General features: G+C 42.1%; 2 protein-coding genes across 5 annotated transcripts in view; one reads left to right on the top strand and one right to left on the bottom strand.

The window, feature by feature from the left end:
• Positions 1 to 59: 59 nt before the first annotated feature.
• On the bottom strand, positions 60 to 13,668 carry PAICS (phosphoribosylaminoimidazole carboxylase and phosphoribosylaminoimidazolesuccinocarboxamide synthase). 3 transcript variants are annotated; one of them, XM_080939726.1, is made up of 10 exons: positions 13,573 to 13,668; positions 13,115 to 13,181; positions 9,806 to 10,003; positions 6,557 to 6,735; positions 4,936 to 5,115; positions 4,718 to 4,831; positions 3,850 to 3,933; positions 2,216 to 2,396; positions 1,217 to 1,375; positions 60 to 954 (listed from the first exon to the last, which is right to left on the bottom strand). In XM_080939726.1, the coding sequence occupies exons 2-10, from the start codon at positions 13,128 to 13,130 to the stop codon at positions 788 to 790; spliced, it is 1,278 nt and encodes a 425-aa protein (XP_080795852.1). In that variant the 5' UTR covers positions 13,131 to 13,181; positions 13,573 to 13,668; the 3' UTR covers positions 60 to 787. The 3 variants fall into 3 exon arrangements, with proteins under 3 accessions (XP_080795852.1, XP_080795850.1, XP_080795851.1); XM_080939724.1 differs by lacking the exon at positions 13,573 to 13,668 and adding an exon at positions 13,473 to 13,489; XM_080939725.1 differs by lacking the exon at positions 13,573 to 13,668 and adding an exon at positions 13,301 to 13,354.
• Positions 13,669 to 13,882: 214 nt separating this feature from the next.
• PPAT (phosphoribosyl pyrophosphate amidotransferase) overlaps positions 13,883 to 18,974 on the top strand; it is a 28,016-nt gene continuing 22,924 nt past the window's right edge. For both annotated transcript variants that reach the window (XM_080939713.1, XM_080939714.1), the window contains exon 1: positions 13,883 to 14,012. In XM_080939713.1, coding sequence (XP_080795839.1) covers positions 13,885 to 14,012 — 128 coding nt within the window. In that variant the 5' untranslated portion in view covers positions 13,883 to 13,884. The remainder of the gene's footprint in view (positions 14,013 to 18,974) is intronic.

The following is an 18,974-nucleotide window of genomic DNA, read 5'->3' as shown; positions in this document are numbered from 1 at the left end:
CTCACTACTGTAAAAACAAACCCCACAAAGCACAAATACATTCCTTAGCTGGAGATTCATGTAGCAATATACTTTAATACTTAGATAACGACTTAGAATGTCCAGACCATACAGCAAGAACATGTGATTAGTATGCACAATATCATTATTTTAATTTTCAAAGTGTCAACTCAAAAGACCAAGGAATACCTACTGATTTATAAATGTTATTACCACTTAGAAATAATACTCTTTTAAAAAGTTTTATTTTTTATTTTTTGCTTGTTTTGGGTGAGGGAATGTAGTAAAATTTGAGAGCAGGTACATAAGGAAGCCAAGCCACGGGGTCAGATCCCCCGAGTTAAAGGTTATTTATTGTGAGGCAGTCTACATGGATGCTGGAGCCCAATTCAGGTCATCTGCAAGAGAGCCATGCTGGTTTCCGAACTGCAGACACACTGCTCCAGTTCCATGATCACATATTTATGTCGTGCCAATTTTACTAACTATAAAGATTCCCTCCCTGGCAAATACAGGGTCTCAATACACAGTCAAGGCTGGCCTCGAATTTAGTAATCCTGTTGCCTCAGCCTCTGGAGTGCCAAGGTTACAGGGACATATCAGTACTTAGAGCTAGACAATATTAATAATATCCACGGACAAAGTATCAACTCAGAAACATTGAGTATCACTTGCTCATTAGTAAACTGAATTGTTTTCTCTGATGTGAAATCACTGTGCTTGATTTTTTTCCTTTAAATCCAAGCTAGGAAAATGTAACTTTTCTCCTACAAATTAAATTGCTTTATTACAAATTGCACTCTCTGATTTTCTTATCAGCCTGCTTTAAGGATATCCACGTGTTCAATATGCTTGCTCGAAGTTTGGCCCACACCAAATGGTTCTTTAGCCCAAATATCTGAGCAGCAAACTGAGCCGATCCTTCTGGAGAAAGTATAGTTGAACAGCCAAGACCTATTGGTTCAGAAAAGAAAAATGAGTTGATAGCGTAAAAATTTTAAAGAGATGATAATAAACCCAAATCCTATTTCCTAAAAGAGATGCATATTTAAGTATCTAAGTATGCATTAATTAGAAGATATAAAATCTGATTTAAAATAATAGATTATGGTTAAAACATGTAATCAAAAATTAACAGATGAGGCTAGATAAGAACACTGAGATTGTATCTTGAAATTTTGGGTATACACACAGCACTAAAAATTTAAGGTCTTACCACTAGGCAGTCGAAGAGATGACCACACATCCTGAGCACCCCAGTCTGATGTGATTGGGGGACAGCTGATAACCGGATATGCAGTATTACCAGACATCACTGGGCCTAGTCCATTGCTTCTGCCTGCCACTGCGACAAATACAGTAGGAATGCCATCCCCTGGGGAAATTATAAGATAGTTAGGCCCTTCTGTTTAGTTTTCCAGCAATAATAATAGCTAGGTACAACACAGTGCAGGGCAGGTGAGACAGCTCTCAGTAGATATACACACACAGTGATCTCCCTGTCATTTATTTAATGTACTACCTACTGAAACTACAGCTTTCTTATTTGCTGCCAAGAAACCTGACAAAGATGCCTCAGGCTGCTTCAGCCTCCTCCTTTGTCAGAACACAAGAAACAATGCAAAGAATGCTACTAAGAAAACGAGGAGCCCACACTTCTTCACAGGTCTAGTCTGTTTTCTTTCATGCTTGTACGTTTTAGAAAGTTTTTTTTACATGTATGGGTGTTTTACCTCCATGTCTTGTCTATGCACCGGTGTGCAGTGAGTTCCCCCAGAAGCCAGAAGAGGGCAACAACAGATTCCCCTGGGGCTGGAGCTTCAGATGTTTGTACATATTCTTAATCACTAAGCCATGTTTACAAAAATTATTTTAAAAAACTATTTATGTGCCTGCATGAGTTTATGCATGCAGGTGACCACAAGATGTCAGATCTCCCAAACGGGCAGTGCCAGGCAGTTGTGAGATGCCAGATGTGGGTGCTGGGAAGCCAGCTGAGGTAGCTTTCCAGCTCCTCTAGACCTGGATTCTAAGTTTTCTCCTTGTTCTTTTATAGGCTTCTAACGCATCCCTTCTAAAGATTAAGTGTAATAAAAGCATACATACAACACACTATTTTCCTGAGAAATATGGAAAAGGCTCTTTTAAGCGTGTATTTTAAAATCTTTTACCCAAATCAGAAATAAACAAAATTCTCTAGTTGTTTAAAGTTCACCTTCATATTCTGCTTTAATCCTCAAAGTCTCATCTGGTCCTTTATGTGCGGATGTTACTCTGAGTTCACACGGAATCCCAAAACTTCCACAAGCCTTCTTAATTTTTTCACAGTGACCAAGGTCAGAGGTCGAACCCATCAGCACTACTACCCTGCACGGACTGTCTGACTTGAGAAGCAACTGGAAAGAGAAAACAGGACTATGAAAGACGGGTGACAGTCAATGTAACTGGTTTCTCTTTTCTTTTTGTGTATATCAGGGTGTTCCCTGGATGTTATATAGCAGAGGATGTCCTGCAATTCCTGATACTCTTGTTTCAAGTACCAGCCAGACAAATGGCTCTCCTGTTTTTCCTTACCATCTCTCTTTCCTTCTTCGACAAAGTGAGCTACATCCCCAGCACATACATGGTTTTTGCTTTGTTTTCTGAGACAGGTAACCTTATGTAGAGCAGGCTGGCTTTAATCTCAGATATGCCATATCTGCCTTCCAAGTGCTAGGACTAAAAAACCTGTGCCATTATGCACAGCTGGTATTTTCTTTATGAACAGACCAAAACAAAACAATAACAAACTCAGCCTGGCATGGTGGAACAAACTTGTAATCCTAACACCAAGGAGGCAGGTCAAAAAAAAAAAGGAACAAAATGTTCCTTGCCAGAGATTTCAGCACATTCTGTTGAAACCTTTAAGGCATAATCAACCAAATAAGGTAATCAATCTGTTTATTTTTTTGAGTAGTAAACATAGATAAGTTGGATATATTCGTCTATGGAGTGATTATGATCATGTTCAACTCATGGATTCACAGTAGTAATACAATGAAGCAGATCCCAGGTTTCTACACTAGCACCTGGGAACGGCATGATTAACTTAGTGCAGCCTGCTGTGATTATTCCTTTTGTTCAAAGTCACTGAAAAAAGGACGTAAAAGGCCTCTCTCATTTTTATTTTTTCTTTTTCAGCCAATTTCACTTAATCAGGTTCTACACACTGGCCTGGAATTTGAAACCCTTTACTGTCTTAGCCTCCAGAATAGCTAAAATTGTTGGCAAGCTTCATCATACCTGGTTTGAAATAATTTTCATTTTTGCTGTGTATGTATAAATGTGTGAAGTCCGGGACACCTTCAGATATTCCTCAGGTGCCTCCCAGATTTTCTCTTTAACTTAAAAAATTTCTGTTTATTTTTGCAAATGTACATGTGCACAAATGTGGAGGTCAAAAAACTGTGTAAACTTGGCCTTTTCCTTTCAACTTTAAGTATATATGTTCTGAGGACTGAACAGGGTAGTAAGTGACTTAAACTCTAAGCCATCTTGGTTGGCCACATCTATACACCTTCTTCCCTTTTGGATGAGAAAAGAACAGTCAGTGACTTGGAATTTGCCAAGTATGATAGCTAACAAGAGAGGACCTGGTGTGCCCTCCAACCCCCAAAGGCCCAACCTTGGGATTACAAATGCCTGCCACTACATTTGGCATTTTCTTTGTTTAAGTGGATACTGGGGAATTGGAAGTCAGGTCTTTGATTTTGTATGGCAGGTAAGCACTTTTTAACTACCGAGCTAATTGTTCAGCCCAATGACATCATGAAATAAAACAATATTACACGTTTTCTAGAGAAGAATTACCTCAACTCGGTCTGCAACCCACTCAAAGTTTTTCTTTACCATCTGGAGTCCTTCTGGAGTTACTTCTTTGAGATCACGGTAAGACTAGAAAATAAAACAAAGTTTCGAATATTACTTTCTCCTGCCATTTTAAAACAGGTTTTCTATAAGCAAGCAAAGATCATGATAAGTTTGTATAATGAGATGTATCTAAAAATGCACCTTGACTTACAAACACTTTCTCAGTGGGAAAGTTCAGTAGCAAAGTGAGTAAGTTTCATTCAATAACGCTTCCCTCATTAGCAAAGTCAACTGCCTTAAGACTCAACATTTCTATAGACAGGGTTCTGCCTTATTTTGTTAGAACTAAAGCCTGTTGTGGCTCTGAGGAGTCGGTCTAGAGTCCCAGATCCGTCACTTTGCCTTGACATTGTGGGGATACTTAGATGAACAAGGACACTTGTTCTTTGCTCTTTTAGAATCTAAAGATGATAAATATAACTGTTTATAGTCTAGAAGCATTTCTTAGCACAAAAGGAGATTCTTGCTCACTTTTACTCTTTTGGCACTAAAGGCTGAATCCAGGGCCTGTGTGTTCTAAGGAAGTGCTTTATCTCCAGCGGAGAAATAGTTTGTTTTTAAAAAAAGCTTTATTTTATTTATGCAAGTACACTGTAGCTGTCTTCAGACACACCAGAAGAGGGCATCAGATCCCATTACAGATGGTTGTGAGCCACCATGTGGTTGCTGGGATTTGAACTCAGGACCTCTGGAAGAGCAGTCAGTGCTCTTAGCCTCTGTCCAGCCCAAGACAAAGCATTTATCACTAAGACTAATATCCTCCCCCCTTCACCTCTATCACAGCTTAATAAGGTCAAACACCACATACTTGTTTGTCTTTCTGTAGGCTCCGATCTCCAGATGGCCATAGTCTCCATGAATCATTATCGATGACATCAGCAAGGACAATCTCTTTGGTGGTCACATCAACACCAAATTCAATCTAGAAACAGCATATTGCCAAGGGAAAAATTTCAAAATGACACAATACTAGCCACATTTCTTAGTTACGACATTCACTTTTACATCGTCTTATTTTATCAATACCTTCATATCAACCAGAGTACAGTTTTGGGGCAGCCAGGATTTCTCCAGAATTTCAAAAATAGCTTGTGTGGCATGACTCATGATGTCTACTTCAGTCTGCCCTATAACAAGCCCAGCAAAACAAAACTTTGCAGCGATGAGTTGCTCCTCAGACCACTGTGGATCATTATTGGCATCATCCTAAGAATAAAGCACAGTTAATTTCAATCTTAGGATTTTTAACTTTCCAGATGATATTCAAAAGAATTGCTATTTTAAATCTATTTTTCTCCCAAAATATCCTATGATTCAAGTAATTATTAAGTCTACTTTAAAATTTTAGTTTCTGTTTGTGTCTCTGTGTATGTATGTGCTACCCGTGTGGAGAGGAGACCAAATTCTGGTTCTCTAAAGAGTAGGTGTTTCACCACTATTCTGTCCCCAGCTTGACTACTCAAACAAACATCATTTTTTTCTTTTTAGGTCTATGTGTGTTTTGCCTGCACATATGCCATTGTGCACCACGTATGTGTCTGGCGCCTGTGGCAGCCAGAAGACTGTAGGGACCGGGAACTAACTAGAGCAGCTGTGATGTCATCGGTGCTAGGACTTGAACCTTGAACAAGTGCTCTTACAAGCGGAGCCATTTCTCCAGCCTCTACAAATTCAAAACTCCCTCCCCTTAATATGTAAGATGTGGAGAGCTTTTCGGGTTGCTAGGCAAAAATTTAACATTGGGCAAAATTTAACAGGGAAGTAAGCTCAGGCAGGAATCTGACTTTAAGGTAGAACAAAGTAGGCTCAGATACCTTGGTCATCCTGATAAGCCCCAAGAAAGTGATTGTGGGGCTTTGTTCATTGTCTTGCTTGTACCCTTCACCTAAAACTGATCTTATCCTTTGCATGTAATTAAAGTGGTATAAATGCAGACTAGGAAAAAATAAACCCACCTTGCCTCTCAGCCTGGTAACTGGCTGGGGTCATGCTACAGTGTTGTCTAATTGTCTTTTTTTCTTTTTAATCCTCACTCCTGCCCTGGAGAACGTGTTGACTGACTTTAGCTGGCTTGGTCAATAAAAATTTCAAATGCAACCAACAGACAAGCAAACAAAAAACCTTTCTGAACTGGGTCTTATTCCACAGCTCGGGTTAGCTTTGAAACATCAGTTCTTCTACACCTGTTCTTATAAGTACAGGTGTTCTGCCTGAATGTATGACTGTATCTGTATGCCTGAAAAGACTGTCCGACTCTTGGAGCTACACAGTTACAAGCCACCAGTCAGTGCTGGGATCAAGATTGGGTCCTCCAGAAGAGCAGCCAGTAGTACTCTATGTTGAGCCAGCCACCTCTCCAGCCTGTTTTCATTAAACAGTGGGCAGGAATATGGTATGTACCACCAGGCCAATGTGTCAGCAAATCTTTTTAATGTTAACTTTCTTCCTGATTTCTGCTCATTTGTTTTTGTTAGTCCATCTGGTTAAAAAAAAAAACATTTCACAATCCCACTCCCAAAACCTGATTTCTCAGTGCTAGTGTAATTCTACATTAACAACATAAATTTCTAATAGGACACATATAGTTTCAGATGTTTCAATGTTTAACATTTTGAGCTTGAAACTTTTAAGTCACAAAAGCCATTACCTTGAAGAACATCTCCACTTTGGGTGGATAAAACTTATACCCCTCCTTTACTCCAGGGTTCCTTTTGAGAAAAGATCCAGTTGCTATTCTTCGGCATACCCATTCAATTGGAATCATTTCGCACTGGGGTGCAATGAAAGCAGTGTCTCCATATTTCTTGGTGAAAGCAGTTTTTATACCTACAAATTGACGATAAAAGGGGGTGGAGGAGGCAATGAAGATTTTTTTAAGGCAGGTAGATCTAAAAAAATCAGTTTTCATCCTCCAATTTTTTTCCTTTCAATTTCTTCTGACGTGTATATTATGTGGTTGTGCATGCATGAGTGCCAAAGACCAAGCTTGAGGTTGTGCGTTTTCATGCATGCATGTCAAAGACCAGTTAGTTTCCCCTCCTCTTTAAACAACAGTTTCGTGGAGGCTGAACTCAGAAAGCTAGGCTTGCCAACTCAAAACATCCATCAAAAATAAATGCCGTCATCGGATCAGAGGTGGCTCACAGGTTAAGAGTGCTTACTACTATTCTAAAGGTTTCTATCACCCATGACCAGAGGCTCAAACCTCTGTAACTCTAGCACCAGGAGGTCCAATGCCTTTGGCCTTTCATAGCACCTACACTCAAACGCACACACACATACAGACATAATTAAACTCAGGTTAACAAAATAATGATTTTACCAGAACATTAGACAGTTTCATTTTACTATCACATGGCAAACCATATGAAACCTAAAGATTGGAGTTCAGTGTTTTACACTCTAGCTCTTCAATCATATTCAGAGTGTCTCCCCTCTCTACTAATCTAGCTTTATAGAAGGCTCGAAGTCAACCAAGTGGCATTAAATTACCTCTAAAGATAACCCGACCACAGAATTCTCACGTTCTACAGTTCGGTATATTAATTCTTATAGACTGATCTACCTTATCAGCCAGAACAGCCCTAAATTCTGAAGACACTTTTTCTTTAACTGCCTAATTAATCTCTGAGAAAGCATCCATCAGGTATAATATGGTACACTGCAGCTATTCTAACCAACATTGAGGAAACCACAGGCTCACCTCTCTGCCACTGTAACTGCACTGCTTTCTTACATGGTAACCTTGGAAACTAACTAGCATCTGTAACTCCAGTTCCCCGAGACTGGATGCCCTCTTCTGCATATACACAAAACAAAAACCCCATGATCCAACAAAGAGAATCACCCTAACTGCCCTTCTTCCTTCATGCCAACATTCCCTAGATAAGTCCTAATTTTAGTTTCATCTTTTAACTTGTCCAATGGAAAAAGTCTTTAGTTTTTCACAAGGTCTTCCACTTAGAACAGGATAGGAAGGCACAGTTGTTATCTTCAAATACCTCTCAGGGTTTCCAAGCAGAAGAGGGACTTACAATTCTGTACTATCCTCAACATGCAGAACAAAGAGCAACTGTGCAGTACTCCAGGGAGTGAATTCAGGTTATCTGGGTCTGCTAATACCAGGAAGGCTTCTTTTTAAATTCCCCAAGGCTAAAGATGGCCTTGTAGAGGGAAATGACACTGGTGATTCATGTGATTGATCGAAATTTCTCTTGAACTTTTTTTCCCTGTGGAAGGTAGTAGTCTGAATGCTTGGTTCCCAGTTTGTGGAACCAAGGTGTGGCCTTGCTGGATAAAGTTTGTTTCTGGTGTAGTTTTAATATTCCAAAAAACACAAGTTCATCTCAGTGATGGTCTGTACGTACTTAGCCCAGGGTATGGCACTGTTTGGGATAGCCTTGTTGGAGTAGCTGTGTCACTGTGGGCCTTAATAATACTATTTCCCTAGCTGCCTTTGGATCAATAGGTGGAATTCTCAGCTCCTCCAGCTCCAGAGCTGCCTGGACACTTCCGTGCTCCTGCCTTGATGATAATGAACTGAACCTCTAAACCTGTAAGCCAGCCCCAATTAAATATCATCCTTAAGCCTGGCTCTAGAAGTTTTAGAGGAGAATGTTATTATATATATGGCCTAGAGACTGTTCTTATATTTTGGTGGCTGCTTTTTGCAGTTGATGGCCTAGGACTGAAGGGGTCATGAAAAGGAGTTGAGGTTTAGCACCATGAAGAGAGCCTATGAGAGGCTATCGGTGAAGCTTAGTAGCAGCAGAAGACCCCAGTGTATAGGAGATGCCAGTACCACGGGATGATTACCAATAGTAGCAGCAGTGGAGTGATCAACCTGAGCTTAGAGTGCTGTGGAGGAGCCCAGAAGATCATGTGTGGATCCCAGACATTGAAAGAAGCTGTAACATTAAGGCATTATGTTATTGAAGGGAGACTCCAGGATGTTTGAGCTGCCAGAGCTATGGGCTGCTTGTTGAGGAAAGTTGCTGAGTAGAACCAGCATAGGAGAAGGAAGTTTGTTGAGTCAACAAAAATGAAAAGAATTGGAGATCTGAAGATCACTTTGACACCAGCCATGGAGATACAGAGCTTGGAGTTTGCCTAGCTGGTTTCCTGTCTTGCTTTGGGATTACAGTTAAGTAAGTGGATGCATCTCAGTAAAGACTGAACTTTGAACATTGTTGAAACTGCTATAGACTATGTATGGGGGCTTTGGAAGTTGGACTGAATGAATTTTTATTGAGCTATGGTTTGGTATGGCCCCCAAAGACTTCTGTGTTTAAAAAAGTCTGTGGACCAGGGAGTGGAATGTGATGGTTTGTATATGCTTGGTCTAGGGAGTGGCAATATTAGCTGTTGGAGTAGGTGTGTCACTGTGGGTGTGGGCCTTAATATAATTCTCTTGCCCTAGCTGCCTTCGGATGAAGAGGTAGAACTCTCAGCTCCTATTTAAATATTGTCCTTTAGTAGAGTTGCCTTGGTCATGGTATCCCTTCCCAGGAGTAAAATCCTAATTTGTACACCCAGGTTTTTTTTTTGTTTTTGTTTTGCCTAATTGCAGTGCAAGTTCTTAGCTACTGCTCCAGTGCCATGCCTGTCTGCTGCAAGCTCCTGCCATGATGTTTATGGACTCCCTGGAACCGTAAAATCAAATTCTTTGTTAAATTGCCTCGGTCAAGGTAACAGCAAAGCAACTAAAACAGTGGACAACAGTGAAGATTGCAGCTTAGCTTGAGACATTCCTAACGTGTTAATTCAAACAGGGCCATCTCCCAGAGTCAGTTATCTGCTTTAGATGTAATAACACATAAGTATAACATATTCTTGATCCAAACAACCTCTCCCCTGGAAAATGACCACTGTGAAAGACACAGAGGTAAACACTCACCAGCTTCCTGTAACAACTGAAAGATGCAGCTGGTGATCTTATTGGAGATTGCAGCCTTGCCTTCCATGTGGTTCTTTCTCGCTGCATTTCCTGCTGTAATCTGGTCCTTGGACTGCAGAAGGACTCTTCCTGGACTATTTATCAGTTCATAGATTTCTTTTGTTTTACCCTCATAGAGTTTTCTCCCGATGTTCAGTACTGTGAGAATAAAACAGAATTATATCAGATTCTAAGATTTTCTAAAGAGCAAAGAACCAATGCATTAAATGCCAAGTCACTGCAGATAGTAATTAATATCAATATAAATTAATAAAAGCCATGTACACAGAACCTTATACCCTCTTATATAATTGTGTGTCAGCTTAATTATAACTATAGAGACTAGAAACAAGGCTCCCAAAAGTTGAGGTCACACATATGGCATATGCACACTTTCACCTGATATCAACACCATGCTTTTCATAGCAGGCTAAATAAGAAAATTCAGAACAATTTCATTTCAAATTAATGTATTGAGGCTCCTTTGCTCACCAGAAAAAAAAAAAAAAAAAAAAAAAAGAAAAAAAAAAAAGAGAAAGAAAAAAATCAGTTAAGTAGGAGGCAATGAATGGGGTGTAGTTCAGTGAAGCTTGCCCAACATGTAAAAGGTCCAGTCGAAAGTCTAGCACCAAAGGAAAAACAAATTCCAAACCAAAGGAAAAAGTTAAGTTCTGAAGCTGAGTTCCACACCCACTTGTCTAGGACAGCAGGCTCTCCTGTATTTACATTCCCATCAACCTAACTGGGTTACCTCTCCACCCTCTGCCATCAGTGCCCTCTCCATTGAGGATGTAGCCAAGTATCAGGAAATACACAGAAAGGCGGACTCATTCCATAACCCTGGCTAGCCTAGAATGCCCTTCCTAGAGCAGACTAACCTCAGAAACTCATCTGCTTCCCCTGTGATTAAAGATGTGTCCCACCAGACCAGGTAAAACCATCTAATTTCACGTTACAAGACCTAAGGAATACAAGACCTATATTAGCATGACTTAGATGAAAATCAAAAGGAAACAAAATTTAAAGGTATTGGAATAGCTTCTCATGTTATCTGCAAAAATAACTTTTATTCTTCTCTAAGTAAATGTTGTCTTCAGGCTAACTGCCTCAGTCTGCTAACCTTGGTCTGGTCGTAGAAGCTTCTGGCCTCTGTACAATCTACTCTTGGCCTAGAATGTTTTCAGCCTGAGACTTACTGCTGAAAAAGCTCACCCTTCATAGTTCTTTTGGAGCTCCCACTGGCTGGTTCAACTCAGCTGCTCTGGCTCAGACTTCTCTCCAGGCTGACTGATGTAATCTGGCTTCTCTCTCCTAAATTGCTCTACTTGACCTCAAACTAACTCTTAGCAATCTGTTCTAATCTTCTGGCTCCTCATTCTCTGGCCGGTTCTGTGTTCACCTGTGTCTAGCTTGTCTCTCTTCAACTACCCCAGTAAAACTGTGACCTCTTCTTGGTTCTTCAGCATAAGTAGCTTCCCTTTTTTCTCCCTCCTTGCTTTTGCTTACAATTCTAATTAGCAGTAAATAAATGTAATTTCCCCCTAACTAGGCTAAATTTGATTCTGGGTTGACACTGGTGACAAATTAAAAAAAACTTGGCTAACAGTGGCCTCTGTGGTTCAGTGACGTAAAACATGAGTCAGCATCTTCCTAATTCAAAGTCCATTAATTTAACAAAATCTTAAAAGCCCTGCAGGGTATAACTCCAGTTTTGAGCTGTTAATTTCCTTTCTAGAACTCCAGCCTCCTTAATATTTGTGCCCTCTTCCCAGGCCCTTGGAAAATCTCCAACAGCCTGACACTGTTGCCTTCCATCTAGTTCATCACTAATTCATCAGCCAAGAACCATGGGGTTGCTGACTACTAAAGAGTGAGCAGCAGACAGACAGACACAAGATACTGATTTAATATGGAAGTCTTCATTTAAAGAATGAGGGGGCTGGGAGGAGTGAAACTGCTCTTGCCTCATATCTGAATTCAGTTCACAGCAGCTACACTGGGCGGCTCACATCAACTCCAGCTTCAAGGCAGGGCTTCTATGACTATCTGCTTTAAACTGCATATAACCAACATGCAAATACACTGAACAAATACAGAGAGACTGTTCAGCAATCAAGGGACACTACATGGTGGTTCACAACCATTCTAAACTAAACTGCAGATGTGAACACCGAACTTCTTCAGACCCTTGTTAGCACAGGGATGCATCAGATGTAGGAATGAGAGGCTGGAGAGATGGCTCTATGGTTAAGAGCACTGACTGCTCTTCCAGAGGTCCTGAGTTCTATTTCCAGCAACCATATACATGGTGACTCACAACCATCTGTAATGGGATCTGATGTCCTCTCCTGGTGTGTCTTAAGACAGATACACAGTGTACTTATAAAAAAAAAAAAAAAAAAAAAAAAGATGTGGGGATGAAAAGGTGAGATTCTAAATTTTAGATGTACTGGCAGCCTGATCTCAAAAAAAAAAAAAAAAAAAAAAAAAAAAAGAACCAAAAAGAAAAAAAAAAAAAAAAAAAAAGAAAAAATTCTGGCCCTAAGTCCTAATTTTATGGAGTTGTATCACCTAAACTTGGGGGGTGGTTTGGTTTTCATAGGTGAGATAGAATCGGGGCGCCCACACGATTTGCTTCATTATATATCTAGAAACTTGTGTTCTAAAATATTGTCTTATTAGTATAAAAGGTTAAGAACCATCTTTCTTGAGGCTCTTCAGATGCAAGGACAAAAGGGAAATGTAACTATAAATCTATCAAATAAAAAGTGGAAAAGTAACTTTGCCTTCCATTTTGGCACTCTGAAGTTACTAGCCTACGCCCCAAATTTCAAAGCAGCACTCGACCAAAAGTACCTGTTTTCACAGTTTAAACTAAGCTTACAGCAAAGGAGATTACTGGCATATTAAGTTTACTAGAATAAACAAAACTTCTGCTAGATTTTCCTGATTGCTTACAACAAAGTTTCTAGGCACTTTGTTCGTTTCTGGCCACTTCTCCAGAGAACTTTCCCACTGTTCCTTTCCACCCGACCGAGGAACACTTTTGGGTATTTAGGGAGGCCCTGGTTGCTTAAGTGTTTAACGTCTCTCAGCGCTTGGACCACGTGTTCAGGCTCCGGGCCCAGCCGCCGTCTTGGGGCAGCCGGCCACGCACTTTGCCAGAAGGACCGCGATGCAACCCCCGTGCCACACGAGTCTGCGTCAAGCCTGCTAGCTCTGTGATGGAGGGATGGGGCACCTTAGCGGGTCCGAATGCGAGCTACTCACCTTCAGCTGCCGCCATTATCTTAGGTGAACTAGAAGAGCAGACCGCGCGGGAAAAAAAGGCAGCGCTCTGGAAAACAAGAGCTCACAGAATTAGAGGGCAGGAAAGGGAGGAGCAGCTCACGGACACACCCAGCGCAGCAGCGACTAAAGGGGCAGCCCTGCAATCCACCGGCGAACCCAAAGTACCGGGCTGGCCGCGCTGGAGGCTGGAGCCGCGTCTCCAGGCTTCCCGCCGCGCAGGCGCACAGATACGACCCCCCACCCCCGCTTCCGGGCGGCCCCTCCCCGCAGTCAGCGAAAAGTGGCGCGCGGGCTGCTGGCCCCCGCTAGCCGGAGAGGTTTCTGGGTTGGAGCAGACCAAGTCTTGACGGCTGGGGGACGGCGTGAGACCAGGGGCACTAACGGCTCAGACTCTCCGAGGGACCAACGCCATTAACTAAGCTAGTCTCGTGACCTACCCCTTGGGAGCGGGAAGATAACGGAGACTTCCACGTGCTCGCAAAGCAGCGATCCTGACCTCTGCAGCGGAGGACTAGCTCCACCCCTCGACTCCATAGCTCCGCCCCCGTGCCGTGCCCTAGCTGATTGGCCGGGAGCTGGTTACGCCCCCCTCCTGGGAAGCGCGCCGCCGCAGTAGTGAGACAGTAGCCGGCGGGGAAGGAGACGGTCTGTAGCGGGAGCCGCTGAGTGTTCTGTAGCGGAGCGGACAGCTGGTTGGTGCTTGGACCACGCCGCGCCAGCAGGTCCCTCCACGTGCTCTCGGCGGCGCCATGGAACTGGAGGAGTTGGGGATCCGTGAGGAATGTGGCGTGTTCGGCTGCATCGCTTCTGGAGATTGGCCCACGCTGCTAGATGTGCCGCATGTGATCACTCTTGGACTCGTGGGGCTTCAGCACCGGTGAGCAACAGGATGAGGGGTGGGGGTGTAGTGGCAAGTATTTGCACAGTTCATCGAGCCGCTTTCCAGCTCTGCTACGGGACGCAAGACTAGGAGAGTGGATCCGGACCAGGAAGGTGGATCAGGGTTAGACGCACTGAGCATCCGAAAGGAAGGGGGATCAAGGCTAGGAGGGTGTATTCAGGACTAGGAAGGTGGTTCAAGGCTAGACGGTGGGTCTGGACTAGGAAGATGGATCAGGGATGGGAGGGAGGATCTCTGGAATCAGGACAAGTACCTATGCCTATGCAGGTTAGTGACCAAGTGGAGGTAGGGTACACCTTGCCTGCATAGACACTAACCTAGCCTGTCGCATTTCTACCGAATGCTATTTACTCCAAAACGCATCTCTCCCCGCCGGTTTGTTATGCTGGAGTTTGCTTACACTAACCTGGTTGGAAAGGGAACGTTAAGATCTCCCTGAAACTAGACTGCTCTAGAGATAAGCTTCTGTAGGGTGGTGCTGCTGAAGGTCCTGCAGCACTTGAAATTTTTTGTTCTTTTTTACTCGGGGCCTTCAGCTTGCAAAAACCTTGTTTGCAATGGCAGAGCTATTGAGCAGATTGTCAGCCTGAAAGCATTTATAGGTTTGGGGATCTTGAGTTTGAAAGTAGTTATAGCTATGGGAAAATTGGGAGATGCTTTGAGAAAAACAAAGCAAGAAAGACCTTTGCTTCCATAATCTGTTTCTTACCACTTGACTTAACTGGCAGTTAGTATAAATCTGTTTATGGAAATAATACGAACTAGGATTTTGCCTGTCTTCCAAAAACTATCATGGAGTTTCATGAGACAACACAGTAGCAACAATGTCTAGAACAGAGCTGGGCAGAGAGTCCCAAGTTTTGGAATTTGCATTTCACATTCTGCATACTCCTTACTTATTAAAAAGCATCACGGATGAATCACACAATGTTTGAGTCAGTCTATCTTGAGAAAACGTTTACAAACAGGCTGAATTTACGTACTTAGAACTACACACCTGTGTCAATTAATAAAAAAAGAGGGTATGTAGATGGTTTTTGGAGGATAAAGGGAGGGGAGAAGTGAAAAAAAGAGCTGAGAATGCTCAGTGGTAGATTTACTTAGAGGGAGGTGTAGGTTCAGTCCTTAGTATGGGGGTGGGAGGATACTCAGATTATGTTTATAACCCAAAAGAGAAATTTAAATGTGATTCCGAGGAGCAGTAGTGGATACTATTTTAGATGTTATTATGCCTATCCCATTAGGAGGAATAGGAATAGATCTAGAATATTTTAAGAGAATAGTTGGAAGGAACTCCATCTTTTTCTTAACTGTTTACATTTTGGCCAGTTACTTAGTGACTTGTGTCTTATTTGTCTTCCTCCTTAAATGTGAACCTGAAGAAAAAGCTTTTAAAAAAATTGTTTAGAGAGATAGAGAGGGAGGGCTATATGTGATGTTTGTCTTTTTAAATAAAACTTGCCAGGTTCGGGAGCGGATGCTTCTAGCTCAAAGCACTGGAGAGGCAGTGGCAAACCCATCTCTTGAGTTTCTGAGGCAACGTAGCAAATCCCAGGCTAGCCAGAGCTACCGAGAGGCCCTGCCTCAATGAATAAATAAATAGACAAAGTACAACCTATTCCTAGTCACATGTCCCCGTGTTATTATGTTTCCTAAACTTGCTTTTAAACGAGAAAGCGGTAGGATTAAATAACGAAAGGACAATAAAGATAAGATGTGTTAGTGGAATCAAAGGATTGTATTTTATAGTAGAGTGTATAATCTCAGCACAGGCTAACACAGCAAGATTTATCTACCAAAAGAGGGAGGGATGACTTTATTAGGATAACTGTTTAACTAACTAAACTAAGCAAGCCTTTGTTAGGAGACTAGTGTTGAAAATAGGACTGTGGGGTTTTTTTTTGTTTTAGTTTGGTTGGGTTCTTTTCTTTTTTGAACAGCGGTGATAAGCTAGTTTCTGGGGAACAAACATACTACCTGGTGACTTATGATTTTCCTTGGCTGAATAAGAGTGACATTAGGGTTTATCTAGATGTCTCAGTACAAATCTAGGCAATGCAACATTTTAAATTAGAGAAACATCTCTTATCCTTTAGTAGAATTGACATTAATTGGAAAACCAGCGGAGTGCCATGCCATTCTGTTTAGAAGATAGAATTGCCTGTTACCCTAAAGCAGAATGTCAGGGCCAAAGAAGATTAACACATTTTGAGGGATGGTATGCTCAGGGTGACACAGGGCCCTCGTGTGGACTGAGCACACACTGTCCACCAAATTACATACCCAGCCTAAGAAATAATGAATGTACACTGCACTGAACATGGGACTATTAAAACCTGAAAGAAGGGTGATCACAGGTGAACATATAGTAGAATTAGAGACGCTATTTCTCCAAGTGAGCTATGGTGGAGCAAGATGGTGGCAGTGGCTGCAAAATGCCTTTAATTTTGGCACAGGCCTTTAATCCTAGCAGAGGCAGGAGGATCTCTTGAGTTCCAGGACAGCCAGGAATACAATGAAACCCTGTCTGGAAAAACCAATCCAAAGAGCAGGGTAGGTGTTTTAAGTTCTCTTTTAAAAAGGAATTACTTGACCCAGCCCATGAGTCAGCTGCTTAAAAGGTTCTTTGTGTGGCATGAACTTGGTTCGTGTGTGGGAAGTGATGGCAGTACCACGGATTGTGGATTAAAGTGGTCTAACTAAGTTAGCTCATGAGTAAGTTAAGAGAGCAAGATGCTGTAAAAGAGTGAGTCTGGTCCTGGAATTCTGTCCAACTCTGCTCTTCCTTCTCTTCCTCCCTCCCCACTACACTTGACCTTTACCATGAGGTCACACACACTGAGGTTCTCACCAGACGCTGAACTGATGGGACTTAGCAAATATGAACTCTGAGCCTCCCAAACCGACTAACCTTTTAAAAGAACCTACGCTGGGCATAATGATGACGCACACCTGTAATCCAGTGTGCTGAAGCAGGTGGATCTCCAGCATGGGGTTCAGTTGGTCCGCAGAGGGAGTTGCAGGCCAGCCAGCCAGAGAAAGCCTGTCTCAAAAACTAGAAGAAAACCCAGACCAAAAAAGTCCAAAGTACCTTTCTGTATTTGTTATAGTAATGAGAAATAGATGATTTTGCTTTTTGTTAGGAAATGAGCGTGTCTTCTGTCAGTGAGTGGTCGCGTTTCAGAACAAGTTAGAACCAATGACTAATGCTACATATTTTTATGCTCTGAACAGTTGTGAAATTTACCTGATGAAGGTGAGGGTCCTGATGGCAGAAACATCCTGTAGAACCTTCCAGTTCTGCTAAGTGTTGAGGAAACCGGTTTGTCATGATCTCTGGAGAAGTTTGTTTGAGAGGTGTAGACATTGTTTCTGTAAAGAGTGTAATCACCAGAATAGCACTCAGTAGGGAGAGGTCCACTTAGACTCCAAGACAAGTATATTCAGGCCTCTTCCCAAACTGTTGGGGGTCCAGATTAAGGCTGCTGGTGTCAACAGTGGAGCTAAAACACCAGCTTAGACTTGGGCAATCCTCAAACTTCTGGATCTGTTTTGTTATCTTTTGGGCTACAGGTAAGTAAGTAGTTTAAAGTTCTAGTGTTGGGATTTAGTTGGCTCAGAAGGATACTTTAATGTAGTGAGCCAGTAGCTAGCATGCCATTCATCTGACCTACATTTTATAAATGAAATGGTACTATAAGATTTTTTACCTCACTTGAATTAAAAGAGTCAGGGGTGTGTGTTTCCTCTACTCTCCAATGCTGTTGCATGCCAGTTAAGCACGGGGATTTGGAAATGTGTTCCAAGAAGTGCATCACTAGGCCATTTTGTTGCTATGCACATCAAGCTCTATACAAGCTTGCTTGGTGCAGGTCAGTCACTCAGCCAAGGTATCTTGGTTCAATCAAGAGACTCAGCAAACATCAGAAGGCGGAGGTTGCTGCCACGGTAACACTGCACAGTTGTCTTACGTCATAGGGGTGTCTATAAATAGCCATGTGCTGAAATGATGGCGGAAAGTACAGTCTAGCAAATACAGACTCCCTAGCAGTTGCCCGATGCCATTATCAGTGTCATGTGCTGTTCCGAGATTGCTGTACTTCTAAGTGACTGGCAGTGTGGCCTTCTGTAGAGAACACGCTGTGTGTGGCCTCTGCCCTCACTGAAGTGGGTTATTAACTCACTAGTTCAGAAGCTCTAGAACCCATTTTCCACATTTTAAATTGTCCATGATGATCATAACTATGTCATGACTTGTAGGAACTAAGTCCTCATATTCAAACTGGTTAGAATGGCGCCCGGATTAAGTATGACCCATGACTATCCCACACTCAGTACTGTATGCACTCAGTCAGTAGAGGTACATACCTATGCCCATTGACATGCAATTACTCATAATGGCCTTAAGGGGGGCACTGGAATAATATAGTATAGTGGAGGGGTGTGTGTGATGGGACAGATACCCAAATGGACCACATTCCAGGGTAACACAAAAAATTCCCAACACAAACACAGTTTTATAGGGGTGGATCTCATGAGCACAGCTGCATTAGAAGAACATTTAAACATTCATACTAAGGGGGAAAGGCACAAATCTTAGGCTAATCAATGATGGTAGATTGATTAGTGGTGGACTTTAGGGATGGAGTTAAAAGCTAGCAGGTGGCGGGGGGTCTGGAATTCTTGGTTTTGTTGGTCTCATATTTTATTTTTTTGTTTACATACTTTGGTTGTGTAGCCCAGGCTGGCTTTGAACTTTTGATCCTTCTTAACCTCCTGAATATTGATATGGGTGGTGATCACATGAGTGCACTATCTAATTAGGAGCAAAGAGAGACTACAACTTAGTTTGTCTTGAGTCTTGTGCACATTCCTGCATCTAGTCAGCCATCTGTCTACATGCGTTCCGTATCCATGGTTTCAATCCATAAATACTGA

This window comes from Micromys minutus (genome assembly GCF_963924665.1).
Source record: "Micromys minutus genome assembly, chromosome: 1".
Taxonomy (NCBI): domain Eukaryota; kingdom Metazoa; phylum Chordata; class Mammalia; order Rodentia; family Muridae; genus Micromys; species Micromys minutus.
The sequence above is the reverse complement of the archived record's forward strand: the minus strand, read 5'-3'. Positions and strand labels throughout refer to the sequence as shown.